This window comes from Lissotriton vulgaris, chromosome 8 (genome assembly GCF_964263255.1).
Source record: "Lissotriton vulgaris chromosome 8, aLisVul1.2, whole genome shotgun sequence".
NCBI classification, from domain to species: Eukaryota; Metazoa; Chordata; class Amphibia; order Caudata; family Salamandridae; genus Lissotriton; species Lissotriton vulgaris.
Genome location: NC_141696.1, coordinates 1,174,272,928 through 1,174,288,900, shown reverse-complemented (window position 1 = coordinate 1,174,288,900; position 15,973 = coordinate 1,174,272,928). Strand labels below are relative to the sequence as shown.

The 15,973-nt window shown below is 47.1% G+C and overlaps 1 protein-coding gene across 1 annotated transcript in view; it reads right to left on the bottom strand.

Annotated features, from left to right (window-relative positions):
• Positions 1-15,973, bottom strand: part of NEK5 (NIMA related kinase 5) — a 416,861-nt gene that overhangs the window by 15,052 nt on the left and 385,836 nt on the right. Inside the window, exon 21 of the mRNA XM_086935035.1 lies at positions 8,701-8,829. Within this exon, the coding sequence (XP_086791161.1) occupies positions 8,701-8,829 (129 nt within the window). The remainder of the gene's footprint in view (positions 1-8,700; positions 8,830-15,973) is intronic.

Here is a 15,973-nt window from a genome sequence, read left to right as displayed (position 1 = left end):
ACAAGGTTATCCGCTATACGTGAACATCAGAGTGATTCGCCTGCATGCCCTGGTTGCTTGTTGTGATGCTATTTCCAAGCATACTGAAGCTGTGTCATTGACTTTATCTTTTCCAAAACCCTTTACAACTCCAAGTCAGATTACAGTATTCCCAAGCCATAACAGCTCCACACTACATTTTCATGGATGTTAAAATGATGCTGGATTTTACATCACAATAAGACCTACTTGCACTACATAGGTGCAGAGTACATCAAATGGAAGGTATAAAATATCCATAAATACTGTACGTTGATGTACAACTGTAAACTTACTACCACCTTCACTCTAATTCCAGATTCACTGTCTTGACATGGCACTACTGCACATCTTTATGACCACCTTTTGTATATATCTTTGGTATTGAAGACATTGCTGTAGCTTTGCTTTTTTATCTCAAGTCCTCCAAAGGACTTTGCGACTCAGCTGGCTAAAAAACCATCCAAGCCTTTCAAGAATGGACACTAAGCTTTTTGACAATTTCCGCTTAACGTGGTTGAGGTGGGAGAAACGAGCATATCCTGGATCTAGCTGGTGGCCTATTTAGTGTAGTCTGAGTGCAACTAAATTAGGTAGGACTGTTTTTATGGATAGCACCTCAATCTGAAGTAGTTTCCTATTTTGCCATCTACCACAACCAGAAGCAAAAGAAATGTGGACATTCATTAGTCATACATTTTAAAATACTAGGCATTGGTTCACTGGGCTGGCAAAGAGACAACTTCATCAGGCCAGAACGTTCGGACCAATAGTTTTAGCCTGCCATGTTTTTACTCATCGCTCATCAACTTGCCCCCTCACAAAGACCCATTTATCCAATGTGGGATCAGAACTTTGAAACTTTATATCTTTAAGAAATTCGAGGCTCCCTAGACTTACATGTCATCTTCTTGTCCTGAATGTCATTCTGCACTGTAGTAGTGGAAGGGGAAGGCCTCCATCCCAAACAATTATCAGTCAACCAATACCTGCTTTGCGCTGCAAATATCAAAGAAACTGTCCTGAAAAGAGATAGGTAGGGCGCTGAAGTTCGACCACGGTTAGCATTGTAGAAGAGTTAAAAAGATTAGACTGCTAAGTATTTCCCTAGACCCAGGGTCAATGAGAAAACCTACACTGGTACTCTTGCTTCTCTAGAGGACATTCAGCTTAATTTTTCCTGGTCACGTTTTACTGTTCTGGAACTCGAGGGTAGTGCTACTGCAAAAATAATCTGGACAAGCGATGTGCGTCACTAAAGTCATCACTTAGTCTTCAGAGAACCAGCTTATCTCAGAGATCTGAAATTTCGTAGTCAAGTTCTGTGGTCATTAATATCAGTCAAAACACAATTTCCAAGATCGTCTGTATGAGTAAAAGTTGGCTACTACCTATGGTGGTGCTAACCCAAAATTTTATTATTTACCAAATAATTATTTTTTAAATACAATGTGCAGAATTTACATTGAAGAATGAAGTATGTTTAATGAATGTGCATTGCATCCTCAAAGTCTTTGCTTTGTATTCTGGAACTTTTAGTTACATTTATCCCACAATAACATCTATACTGCAATGTCCAAGACACAAAAAAAGCCTAGACGAGTCACTCGTGCAAAGACATTGAATAACTGAGAGCTCAGGAACATACGAAGGCTGTATAATATTTCTTAGCTGGAAGGTTTTTAAGTTGAGTTAAAAAAATTGTCTTACAGTCCACTAGATATTTTATGTATCTGAGCTTTATTCTATTTTGGTATTGGAAAAGAACATATACAATGCGCTACATTGATGTTATAAATGAAAAGTCAGAAATAAATTAAATTGACTGCTAAATTGATCTTTTGACTGGGTGTGAGTGTTTGATTGATTCAGATGCTCCGTCCATCACCACCCCCTTTTGTACCGCTTTTGGCCGCCATAAGTGTGACAGGGTATGCTCAGACGTGAGTCCCTTGCTCACTTTGCCACTGGATTCAAGCAAGCCTGGCTGAAGACGGCTGGAATGACAGAAACCGGTCCTCGGAAGCTTGCTTCCGGTCCAGGGAAGACATGGATTGGCAGTTCTGGCTGGACTGTTCCCATTAGGCACAGGGTCAGACTGATTTGCATATAGCCATGTCTGAACTGGGGTGGCAGAGTGGGCTAAAGAACGGTGATGGATTAAACCCAGATCTTTTGACTGGGTGTGAGTGTTTGATTGATTCAGATGCTCCGTCCAGCACCACCCCCTTTTGTACCACACCAGCAATACAGGCATAAACCTAGGCGGCGCCTCTTCTCGACACTTTCATGGAGGTTACCTGATGGACCCATCAAAGTTTACTGGTGAATTACAAACTGTATGGAAAGGCTTTACATCATAAAGCTTTTCAGATGAGGCCTGCACCAGTATCCACATAAGCATCTGCATTAATATCATGGTTCCACATTTCAATCCACTGCAAACGTCTCATTACATGTAACAGTATATTGGTGTATTTCAAGGCCGACCTTCCAATGGATTCCTCTGGCACATTTGCAACCATGTACAGTCAGGATGGAGAAGGCTTTGAGGTACTGATTAGTGCACTTAATTTTTACTAACCCGTACTTAACTAGGAATCTACTTTATTAGAGTGCCCTTCTTCAACATAATTCGAATCCTCTGCATTGCTTACCCATCTGTGGTTGCCCCTAATATGAGAATACAAAACAAAGGTGTGGTACAGTAATGAAGAATGGTGTACACCCATCTGATCTATAAAGCAAGTAGCCTTCAGAAACATGAATAATAATGGAACGTTATGGTTTAAGAAAATATGGGAGCCACAAAATCTCAACCCACTTACCGGATTCACAAGCACAAAAATATTGTACTCTTACGCATGCATACAAACCTACCTATTTAAGTCTAGGAGGGAAACATGGCACCGGGTAGGAAGCTCTGTAGGGAGCAACCAAGACTTCTAGGGAGAACGCAAGAATAGGTGCCCACACCCCCCAAGACAAATAGCCAAATGTTCGATAGACTTAATTTAGGATAGGGGAATTTACCAGTCTGCTCAGATTGAGAGTTTGCTGGAGTTTTCCACATGTGGGGTTGGGAGAGGGAGGATCTGCGCTGCAGGAGCCGAGGAATGTGGCATTGGCGTGTGGATAGAGGCAGCCTCTGAGCTGCATTGGAGTCGATGGGTGGCCGCTCGGGTCTCCTTTTGAGGTCCTCCAGCAGGTCGTGGTAGCCACAAGATGGATTCAGGGTTTTCCGCAGTTTGCCTCACAAGAGTCATTCACCACATGCATGACACCAGTAAGTGACCGGGGAGGGGGCAGAAAAATCGTACAGGTCTCCTCTGCCACATCTCGCACTCCCAACGATATTAAAGAGAGAAAACGGAAACGATATACATCCACAGTGGAGACTGATAAACATTCTACTGGGAAGCGGGGAATTAGCTATTGCTTAAGAAACAGGAAATTTGCGCTTAGTAACACTATCTCGGATAACACGAGAAAAAGCCCCATTATAGTACCTGGAGTAAACCCACAAGTGGGGAGCCAAGGGACTGGCCAGACCCGAGACACATCTACCTTACCCCCAATACTATCTTTGGCAGTACGAGGCAAACAAGCGGGAACAAAAATAACAAGCATCGGCCGCACGGCCGAAAAAGTAAAGCTGCGCGGCCGTAAAATGAAATAATTAAAAAATAAAAACGCTAGTGGTGACGCGCGTGGTGCGCACGCGCGTCACTGCAAGTGCTACCCGGCCGGCCACCAGCTTGCTATTACGAGCATGCGTGCGCGCTCTTGTGCGCGTGATATGAAGCTGGTCGCCGGGAAAGTAGCACTTTTCAAAGCAGATACTAAATGTCTCGGCCAGATCAGCGCATGCGATGGATCAGGCCGAGACCTAAAAATGATACATTTATTGCAATTACTTATATTCCTTTTGTCTGTTGTGTTAAGATCTGCTGGCACTGAATGCACTTTTCCCCCTTACCCATGTGCTCCCTTCTTCCATTATTCGTGTTGTCCCTCCCACCCATCCACCCTTCCTCTGTTGTCCGTGTTACCCGACCATCCACCATAACAAAAAAAAAGGTCTAAGATGTGGACACCACTGACCCTGTCACAGCAATATCACCCCCGAACTCCCCCTTCAATGCTGTAATTCTCTCCCACCGTGTTGCTTCCCACCCCAGCCTCCCATCCACCAGCAATAAAAAAAGCCCTATGATGTGACATTTAAAAAAAATTTCAGCCATACTACACCAGCATGGTTAAAAAATAATGACAAATCCAATACCTCAAGTAGATGCAATCTGTTGGCTTTGCTAATGCGTTTTTTCTTACCCCAATTATGGCTGTCTAATTACGAAAGGGAGGGTAAAATTAGACCAGAGGAGACTCTAGTGTGGCCTCAGAGAGGTGGCAGGGAGGAGGATGTGGCAAGCAGTTGCAGCCGGCATGACTCGCAGGTGGGGGGATTTAATTTAATAATAAAAAAAGATTTAAACTTACCTTTACGCTGGCCGGGTCCCGCGTTGTCTCTGCTCCTCTCCTGCTCTTCTACCTCTGCAGGAACAGAAAGCAGGCAGCCAGGCTCCCACGCCTAAGCCAATCACAACACTGCAAGCCATGTTGTGATTGGTTGCGACGCCATCCAGCCAGGGGCTCATGGCCCAGCCATGTTCTCCATGTAGGCTGCATGGCAGCCTACATGGAGAAGGACAGAGTGTGCATGACTGGTTTGGTCGGCCTCAGAGGGCTGACCGAACCAGTCATGTACACTCAGAAGGAAATCACAGCTCTGGCACCAAACACAATGAAAATTAAGATTTTCCTCCACAATACTGCCATCCTCCTCTGTTCCACTCCACCCCTGCCCAGCCCTGCTTGCAGAGCAGCCCCGCCCACCTGCACGCCCGCAACCAATCCCTTCTGCTTTCTCATAGTGCGAGAAGCAGACACATAAATTGGTAGTTATTACCATTTAATATTTCTGCTTCTTGCAATTCGTGAAAGCAGTGGGGCAACACTCCTCCGCCCTAGTGGAGGAGCCGCCCCTGGTGGCAAGATGGAAACCTATGTTTTTAACAAAGGGCAGTGGAAACATTAAGGCAGTTGCTATCTTTAGTGAAGAAGGTGCAGCTGCACCGGGGACCAGGGTTCTGAGGGGCCTTCTGTAACACAATTATAAGTTTCTCACTTTAAAAAAGGTGCATGGGGGCTTGTTTTTCCTTTCTAGCATTAGGGTCATGGGCATCTTTGCTGAACATGTGGGACCTCTTTTTTTTCTGACAGGGACAGAGTGCCTGTTTCAAGATTTGGGTGATGATCAAGCATGATGGGGTGGGTGAAAGAGACAGAGGAGGTAGCCTGCTGTGTTGAAATTATTTTTAGAGAAGCAGATGCAGTTGCCCCAGGAGTACGAGAGGCTCACAAAATCCTTATTATGAGGTACAGTATTTTGGGTTAATTACTGTTTTCGTTTGATACAAATATTAGTCTCACATTTAGGGGCCGATTCTGATCTCGGTTGGAAAGCACTCCGACCAAGCCGGATCCGGGGTGATTTCCGACCGAAGCGGACTCCTGCAGTCCGACCGAGCAAGTACGATGCTGCCGTATGCTGTCGGACTTGGTTCGGTCGGACTCCCATAGCGGTCAATGGGAGAAGGTCGTACAACGCGTACATGGGCTCCCATTGACTGAATGGGTATGTCGCGGACAAGTGCTCCCCCTACAGTGTGTAAGCGTCGGTGTCATCCGCACCGTACATACCTGTGTTAGGGAGACGCATGGGTCTCCCCCTGTGTCCGAGTCGTAAGACTGCGGGTAACTGGGGGTCCGGCGCGGACCCCTAAAGTCAACCTCCGGCGAGAAATATCGAGCCGGACGCTCCGACTCGATCTCGACTCGATTCGGCTGTCCGAATCCAGTATCGTACTGGCTCGGTCGGACTTCGCCTCCATTGCGAGCCACGGTTAGCTTACGACCGAGACGTACGGAGCGGTTTGGACCCGGAAACGATTCAGAAGGAGATTCCGCACTACTTCGCATTGTACTACGTCGTCCGGACCCGTGCACGAACCGGACGGAAATTCAGCCTCCGAATCGGATCCGCTTATGCTGAACCCGATTCGGTGCCCTTCCAACCGAGATCGGAATCGTCCCCTTAGTGTGGATTATGAGCTACAGAAAAAGTACCCCTGAAGTGATCTCATAATCGTCGCAACCTCCCATGCACTAAGCCTTGTATCTCTCCCTGCCCCAATCCTTCCCATAAAATTTCTGAGGCGGGCTCAACTTCAAAACAGTATACTTAGGAGGACTTAGGGAAACAAGGTTTGAAGGCCTCTGGTATAGGCAGTAACAACTGCACTAAATACATAATAACACATACCCACAACAACAAAAATCACTGTAGTATGTGTTTATTAGGGTTGATCTATCACATAATGATTCTGCCTTTTGCTGCCGTATCCACCTGTCATACCCTTTAAAGGAGGTGACTAGCATAATAAGATTTCTGACCAACCACACTGTAGGGTCGATGTAAGTGTGACATGCTTAGATTGTTGCAAACAGTGGTTCTCCTTCACTGTCGATGCCTTGCATGTCATTCATACAAGCAATGAACTAGCCTCTGAGTTCTAAAGCCCTGATTGCCTCGCTCAACAAATGGGGGCATGCCATTTTGGCCACTACCTGTTTGATTGAGGGTAAAAACTATGAAAGGCTGGCAATTTGTATACTAACCAGCAATGCTTTCTAAGTCCTAGCACCTGACTCAGCACTCCTTATATGAAATAGGGCCAATGCCTTCTACTTTTTGCACATATGTTTAATCTCCAAGCAGCTTTGAAAGTTCAGATGTCTTTAAAGGACAAGCATTGGCATTTATAAGTGTTTAGTTATACAGCACAATATCCTTGGTGCAACAACATCAAGTGTTGCATAGCTAAACACTTATAAGGTCCCAAAGGCGAGACCTATTGGCTATGCCAATGCTTGTTTTGAGTGAGTGGCTCGTGCAGGTATGCCACTGTGAGGTAGAAATGCTGCGAGTGCTTTTACTGGAGCCCCTGTGACATTGCTCCTCTTCAAAATGTATCTTGGGTCTGGTGTAATACTTCTAGCCCCTATTCCCGTCTTCTCGCACCAAACGCATCCTTAAATGTCCCATGTACAGCCGGCATTGACACTCCTATTACCCCTGTCCTCCAGTGACACTTTACCCGTCACGGGTGGTGGTGGTGGTTGTAGACATGGTGGTGAACATGGACATGGTGGGGGTGGACGTGGTGGACATGGACGTGGTGGTGGTGGTGGTGGACGTTTTGGTGGTGGACGTGGTGGTGGACATAGTGGTGGTATACGTGGGGGTGGTGGATGTGCTGGTGGTGGACCTGGTGGTGGTGGATGTGGTGGTGGACGTGGTGGTGGTGGTAGATGTGGTGGTGGTGGACGTGGTGGTGGTGAATGTGCTGGTGGTGGACCTGGTGGTGGTGGATGTGGTGGTGGACGTGGTAGTGGTGGTGGACGTGGTGGTGGTAGTGGACGTGGTGGTGGACGTGGATGTGGTGGTGAAAGTGGTGGTGGTGGTTGTGTTGAACGTGGTGATGGTGGACGTGGTGGTGGAGGTGGTGGACATGGTGGTGGATGACTATTGGGTAGGAGGGTGCTGGCAGAATGCAGAAGGAGAGGAGGATCTCGAAGGGGGCACATGGGAGAGCAGAAAGAGGCAGAATATTAGAAACAAGCCACAGCATTGATCTGGCTGACGTTTGAGAGGTGGGAGGGGTGTTCTGTGCAGAAAGGCATTAAGGCGCTCTAGTAAATAAATAAATAAAACAAGAGCGGTACGCGAAAGTGAAAGCAACCGTGTATGGAGCTGAAAGTGCACACTGTGCTTAATGAGCCATGACAAGGGAGGAATGCCGTGCTCACTCCCGCGGACCCTAGGCCAGGGCAGAGAGAAGGCGGAACATGCACCTGCCTTTGGCCAATTGGGTGCTGTCTTTCTTAGAAAGACGCAGGCAAAGGCCAATAATGGGTGAAGAAAACAAAAGCACACGCACAAGCGTTTGTTCCAAAGTTTAAAATCCTTACTAAATGTCTCGCAGAGCAACGCACGCGCACTGGCTCAGGCGAGACCTAAAAAAGGGACTACATTTAAAAAATATATATTTTTTAACATTCACAAACCCTTACCTTTTGCAAATGTCTTACCACCCTACACAGGAATCTGTAATTTCTCATTGCTTTGCAAACAGTTGTCAGAATCTAGGCTTCAAACATTTCCTTACACTAGATTATTTTCCTGTTTACTAGCTCAAACACTCTCCCTAAACACATCCCTTACCATCACAAGATCTCTATGCCCAAGCTTTACCCTAAGCTTACCCCTGACCCCAAAATTTACATCTTATCATAGAAGAATGGAAAAAGTACACTGGCAACATAAAATAACAGACAATAAACAACTACAGAGATGCTGAAAGAAATATTACAAGTTTACAGACTGAACTGGAGAAGGTGAAGACTGGTGGTGGTTACATTGTGTTATACATATTGGCGAATCACTGTATTTTAGTCTTCAATTATTTTTAATGGCTAAAAATTGGAATGATTTGTGACAGTGGGACCCTGTAGTAGACCCACCTCTATACTCTGTGCCGATCACACAAATATACATACCTGCGCCCAGAAGAATGGAGTCATTTGTTAGCTCTGCTTCTGCTAAAACATTAAGCAGAGTTCCTGGTGCTGCTTGATTCCACTGCTTCCTGTTTTCATGCCTCTCTGAGGCCACTATATTGTCTGCATCTGTTAGAAGACATGAATGGGTGAGTACATTTGGGATTCACCTATAGTAGCGAACATAAGCAGCATTATGAATAAATTGCCGGCACACTGGTTGTCATCTGGTGCGGAACAGCTGGTTGTGGTTCCGTTTGTTTAATTTTTAACTCGCTTCCTGTGACCCTCAGAACATACCAAATGTACCTGGGGCCAGGGAGCTTGGAACACCACACCTCGGCCTACAATATTACATTCCTCCTTAACCCCAGTAAACAAAAACAGATAAAAACAGAACACTAGATTGAAACATGGAAAAACGTTAAAGACATCCCCGGGAGGAGCACAATGACAAACAAAAAGCCACTGCCAGTTCAGGCTAAAGGATACTGTCGGTCTTGGGTGGTAGCAGCTTGGGCCTGGTCTCCTATATTAATAGTCTATCACATAGTCTTTTAAATACTGGGATGGAGTGGGGTTCCACCGTATACTGTACCAGAGCAGGCCGCTGTCATGTCCACCTTGCACTGGGGTGGGGTCCTCAAGTGCCTCCTTCCGCCGGCGGCTAGGTGGCCTGCGTTATGGGTTCAGGATCTGCCAGGGGGCGCTGTGGAGGTGCTGGGCATTCAAGACAAAGAACCAGTGGATCAGCTTCTTCTTCGGGGTCATCAGGGTTTCCAGCCAAATGCTCACCTGCTGGGTGAAAGTTCCGGTCTCTTGGTTGCTCCCCAGGGTATCCATGGTACCATTTGAAACAAGAAATATTCGACCTCTGGTCCCCTGGATCCTCAGAACTCATCATGGGTGACGTTAGAAAGGGAGTCTGAACTTGCTCTCTGGCTGCCTATCTCACGTCAGCACCCAGTCCCAACGCTAATACTTGGAGTCTTGACTCGCCTGCGCTGTAACATGCAGCGGTTATGTTGTTGTCAGGAGTGTGCTAGGCTGCTTGGATCCGAGGTCTTTTTCCTATTTTGGATGGTGCGGGGTTGCATTCCCGACCCTTCATCCAAAACGGGATACTGGGTGTTACCCCTGTGGTGGTGTGAGGGCTCAAGCGATAGTCTGTCAGAAATGCGTTGAAGGCCTTTACGATGCACTGCTGCTCCGTCTGTGCTACATGGAATGTTTTGGTGATCGTCCTCATGAATCTCTCGAGCTCTCCATTAGCTTGAGGCTAACAAGGGGTGATCTTGCAGTGCTTGGTCCTTAGGGACATAAGACAGTTGGCATGGCCCTGACCATTGAAGAGGGCCCATTATCAGTGCAGAGTTCCCTTATGTGGTCATGATGTTCTCCAGTTTTGGAATAGTCTCTCCCTCAGAGGTTGTCTTTACAATTTTCACCTCTGGGTATTTGAAGAAACCATCTATGACTACTAACAAATGCCTGCACTGGGGGCTGCCGAAGTCTGCACTGGCACGGTGCCACAGAACGTCTGGAATCTGTTCAGTGACAATAGGTGGCGGAGAGTTCGGCCTTCCAGTGGCTTGGCATAGTCTCATTGTCTGACTGTGTGTTCAATGTGATTGTCCCGACCAGGAAACCACAATTTGCAGTGCAGCCTGTTCTTAGTTTTGATGTCCCCTTGGTGGAACCCGTGGGCAAGGTCTACCATCCATTGGGTTGGGCAGCGGCTGGCAGGTACAACGAGCTGGCCATCTTAGCAGACACCCATCTGCCTTGGCATTGATATCATCTTGTACGATATGCAGGGAGATTAACGTACTCTGGGTTTCCATCTTGTTCTGGAATAGTTCTGTGGTGATGGCATTCCACTTTCCTGACCGGGTCACTGCTAAGGCCTGCTGGATGCAGTAGCCCGTTTTGGTGGCCTCTGTGATATAGGTTAAGGATATATGAATTGGTCGCAAATGTTCCACAACCATCCTTACATATTCCTCCGCAACAGTAGCCTCCTGCTCTTCATGAGGTGTGGTTGGTCATCGGTGTCTCAAAAGGTAGTCGGCGGGGTTATGGGTGCTGGGTCTTTACTCCACTGAGAAGTGGTATTCTTATAGCTGGAGTATCCATTTCTCAATTTCTGTCCCTTAAACAGCGGATCAGTGATTTGTGATCAGTGCTGGCTGTGAACGGGTGGCTATTTATAGGCGAATGTGAAAATTTCGACACCCCCAATGGATCGAAAGGGCCTCTTATTCCATATGTGCTCGGTAGGGGTCAACATGCGGCTGGCGTTTACGATGGGGGCCCACTCCACGCTGTTTATGAGACAAAACTGCTCCCGGGCCGGTAGCTGGCGTCTACTGCCAGCTGGGTGTCTTTGTTTGAATCAAAATAGGCAAGCGTGGTGTTCTCTGACAGTGCCTGCTTGGTGTCTTGAAAATATAGCTCTTATTTGGTCCCCCAGTGCCATGGGGTCAGTGCCTTCATGAGGTCCCGCAGCGGACCGGTGAGTTGGGTGAGGTTCGGCATGAAACGGCCGCAATAGGTGACCGTGGCCTCTGACAACAGTGACTGTGGTCAGTGCTGGTGCCAAATGAATGTCGCTGACTTTGACCGGGTCAGAGGGCAACTCCTTTGGCAGCAAAGCAGTAGCCAAAGAAATATATCTCCTCCTTGAGGAACTCATATTTTTCCTTGTACAGGGTGAGCCCGCAGTCTTGGAGGCTTTTGAACACCATACTTACTCTGTGAAAGTGTTCCTCCAGTGCGGGTGCGTGGACTAGAATGTTGTCACTGACATTTAATACTCCCCGAAGACCATCCAGCACTCCCTTGATAATGTCCTAAAAACACCTCGGTGGCGCTGGAGATGCAGAAATTGAGACGCTTGTATCACCTCAAACCAAGGTGTGTGGAGAATGTTGTCACATTCTGGGACTTAGGTGCTAAGAGAATATGATGGCATCGGACCTCAGGTCAATCTTTGAGAACCGGCACGAGCCGGGGAGTTCCCCTACGATGTCCATGGTCGGGGTTATGAGTCTTTCCCTCCTTATGGCTGTGTTACGAAGCCTCATGTCAACACATAGTCTTACTTCTCCAGGTTGTTTAGGTTTGAGAGCAACCACAATAGGTGAGACCCAAGGCGTCGGTATGCCGCCTCTAGTTTCTGTAATTCGGTCTCTACTTTTGCCAAAGATGAAACGTCACCCGGCAGTGGTGCAGGGTGATGGGTGGTACTGAACGATTGCAGGTGGACTACTTGGTCTTTTAGGCAACCAATGCCTTGGAAGATGTGTTTGAACTCTCTGAGGAGAAAGCCCACTACCCTTGCATGTATCCCAAAGGCAAACTAGACTAGGCAGGTGTTCAGCCATCTGGCAACCGATGAGCATGTAAGACCAGCCTCTGGTGATGTATGCCTTTGCCGTTAGGGACTGTCCTTCATGTCTGATCTTAGTAATGAAGACGCCGGCAAGAGGGAGACATGTAGTGGTGCCAAAATCATACACTCTAGTGGTGGTGGGCAGAGTGCCGGCAGAGAGGGCATCTTCTGGTGGAGAACTAGGGGCAGTAAGTTGATTGACGAGGGCCATGAGTGTCTGTACTTCTATTGTGACCTAGCAGCGGGGGACATGGTGGGTGAGGCTCAGAGTCGGTTCAACTGCATGTATGACGTGAACAGTCTCATCAGAGGTATCATCATCAACTTCGTTGCTGTTTGCGAACACAGACTCATTCTATACAGTTGGTTGCTTTGTTCTTGGGCCCTTTCATCAGGTTTTTTGAGCAGCAAACCTTGGCGTAATGGTTCATCTTTCCATACATGGAGCATTTTGTGCATTTTGCCAGGCATTCTCCTGAGTGTGACTTGGCACCGCCACACCAACTGCACAATGTGTTGGTTTGAGGCATCTTTGGGCGGTCACGTTTACTGCCCGGCACCGTGGCCCTAGCGACCTTCTTTTTTATATAAAATCTTTTTATTATCAGAGCAGAACACTTTCAAAATCACAATCAGAACATGGGTGCAGTACGCGCATTTTAGCCAGTAGGCATCATAAATCTCAACCTCCACCCTCCCCCAAACTTGTCCCATCTTGGTTGTATCCGCTGGTAGCGAAACCTTTCAGACATTACCGTAATCTCTTCACCATCATCCCAACTCTGTCCATGCCAGTGGCCCCTGTATGCCCTCCACCTACCCCAGATCTTATCCCATTTGTGTGGGTATCCTCTGGCCTAGTATACTACCTTCTCGGCACCCCAGCACCAGTCCAAATCATCCTCCCATTCAGACCGTTCGGGTGGATGGCTCGCCCCCCACGCCTTAACTATGTTCCGTTTTGCAACTACTGCTGCCACATTGAGCCAAGTCAGTATGTATTTGGGCCCTTTTGCCACACAGGTCACACAAAGTAGGCGCCAATGTGGCTCCACTGGGATCTCCAACTCAATGACGTCAGATATGACTTGTGTTACCTCCCTCCCCTCCAGTAGTTGTGTATGTAGCTACACTCCCAAATAATAAGAAAGAAGGAGCCTATTTCACCACACTCCCTCGCACAGAATCGGGATACACATTGGCCCAACCAATGCAGAAGTGATCTTGAAGTGGAGGACCTATGACAGATACATAGCTGAATGAGTTGAAATCGGGCCCTTACTGCTACTTCTCGAGTACTCTGCACGCCTCCTTCCAATCAACCTCTTCCTAGAGTTCTAGGTCTGTCTCCCTCGCCGCCCTCAAGGAGTCTATCGGAGTTGGTGAATTGTACATAATGTTCTTATAAGTTAAGGAGGTGGGCCCGGTTTTTAGCAATCTGCCTTCCACGGGTGAGTATCCTGGCAGTGATTCCACTTCCATAAGATGTTTGCGCAGGACATGGTCCAACTGTAAATATTTAAACCTTTCTGTGTCTGCCATTTCATATTCAATTCTCAGATTCTCAAAGGTTATCAGTGTCTGCCCCCTTTAGATATTTCCCGGACTTTTTAAATTCCTTCAAAGTCCTCACCTCCCTTAACTGATCACTATCCCACAGTGGAGTCCCGATCGGCTTCCCTTCCCAACCCAAGTGTTTGGTTGTTTCATGCCAGGCTCACACCACTGTTTGCTTGAGGAATGGGAGCTGTTTTTCACTGCATCTATGGAAAAGTGCTGCTGGATAGCCCCTATCTCCCATCGACAAATGATCTACTCGGACGGCCAGATCATTGCGATCAGTGAACACCCAATCAATAATTATGATCAATTGTAAGGCCCAATAGTACTTTCGAATATCTTGGACTGCTAGCCCTCCCTCGTATACGCCCCTCTGAAGTTTACGCAGAGCGATTCTGGAACTACTTCTGTCCCATAAGAGTTTTTGCAATTGACTATCAATAGTTTGAAATACTGTCATAGGTATTTTGTATGGGGTGTTCTGTAATACATACAGTAGCTGAGGCAGAGACATCATTTTGAATATGTCCGCCATGCCTATCTGGTAGTTTTCTCCAATATGCCACGTCACTCTACCTGCTGGTAAAAGTTATGTAATAGGAAGTCTTCATCTCTCATGGATATCTGAATGCCCAGGTATGTATAATTAATTTGAACAATTAGTGGGGTATTCCCTGCCAATCTTGGGGGGGGATTCCTCCTGTCAAGGGGAAGAGGAGATATTTGTTGCAGTTTATTGTGTAAATAGAATAACTGCTGAATAGTTAGAATATATGAAGCACCCTGTGCACCGACCTATCAGGGTTAACTAGATATAGAGGGATATCTTCCGCATAAAGAGATATACGGTTCTCCTAGTCGCCCCCTCCATGTAAATCAGATAGTATTGGGTCGTTGCGGACCCAAGCTGACAATGGCTCTAGGGCTAGGCAAATATCATTGTCGAAAGCCCTGCCTTGTGCCCATTCGAAGAGGAAATTAACGAGACACCACTCAGTTAACTCTTACCTTAGCCTGCGGGTCTTGAAATAGGAGCTTAACCCCTGAACAGAAACTCGGTCTGAAGCTCAATCTGTGCAGGGTTGCGAACATGAACGGCCATTCAATGATGTCGAATGCCATTTGCTCGTCAAGAGAAAATAACGATGCCTCCCCAGTCTGTTCCGCTCTCATCATGTGTAGCACTCCATATAATCTTCTTAGATAGGGTTGCGAACGTGAACGGACATTCAATGCTGTAGAGAGCCATTTGCGGGCCAAGAGAAAATAACAATGCCTCCCCAGGCTGTTTTGCTCTCATCATGTGTAGCCCTCCATGTAATCTTCTTATATTGAGCTGCATGCCCCTATGGGGCATAAATCTCAACTGGTCCAGGTGTATCAGTTTGGAGATCACAGTTCGGAGTCGGGCTGTCAGTGCCTTGGCCTATTCAACAATGATATTGGTCTGTATGAACTGCATTCGTTGGGGGGTTTACCCTTTTTGAGTATCACATCTATAGTGACCAGATACTGGTCCCGGGGTAGTTTTCCCACTTTCTTAGACTATTGAAACATGTGAGTAGGTGCGGGCGATTTTACCTACTGTGCTCTTATAGAGCACCAACGGGAGTCCATTGGGGCCTGCTGCTTTCCCTAATTGCAGATCAGTGAGGGCGCCCCCTATTTCGTCCACTGAGAAATCTTTGTCTAAGGCAGTTTTGTCCTCTGCCGTTACGGTGGGGGGATTAATCACCTGCAGTAGGTCAGCACAGTCCGCTGCAGAACACATTGAGGAGGCGGCGTATAGGGATTCGTAGTATTGGTGCATGTCTCCGTTATATCTCTGCCTGTACGGTGCACTTCGCCCTCTTGGGAATGTATCTCAAGAACCCAGCTTCTGCACTGGTCACTTCGCTCCAACCAGGCTATCATTTTGTTGATATAATCACCTACATCTTAGAGCTTTCTCTGGATTACTATCGCTTGTGCGTGTGCCGTTTGCTCTGCCAGGTTTCTTAATTCTTGACGCTTGAGCCTGAGCTGCTGCATCAGGGAGGACTCCTGGTCCCTCCCTTCTAAAGTTTCTGACTCCAACCGACCAATCTCTCTCGCTAGCCCCTCCAAATCTCTAGTCTGTTCTTCCTTTTGTATGACTATTTGTGCCTGGGCATACCCCCTGATCACTGTTTTGTATGACTCCCACATGGTACTAACCGATTCCACTGAACCTTCAGTCTTTTGTGTAGTATGTTTCTGAATCTTTTAGACAAACTGTTTGTTTCTGAAATACCAGGGATCTAGCCTCTGGGGCAAAGGGCCTTTCTCACCGGCCACTGA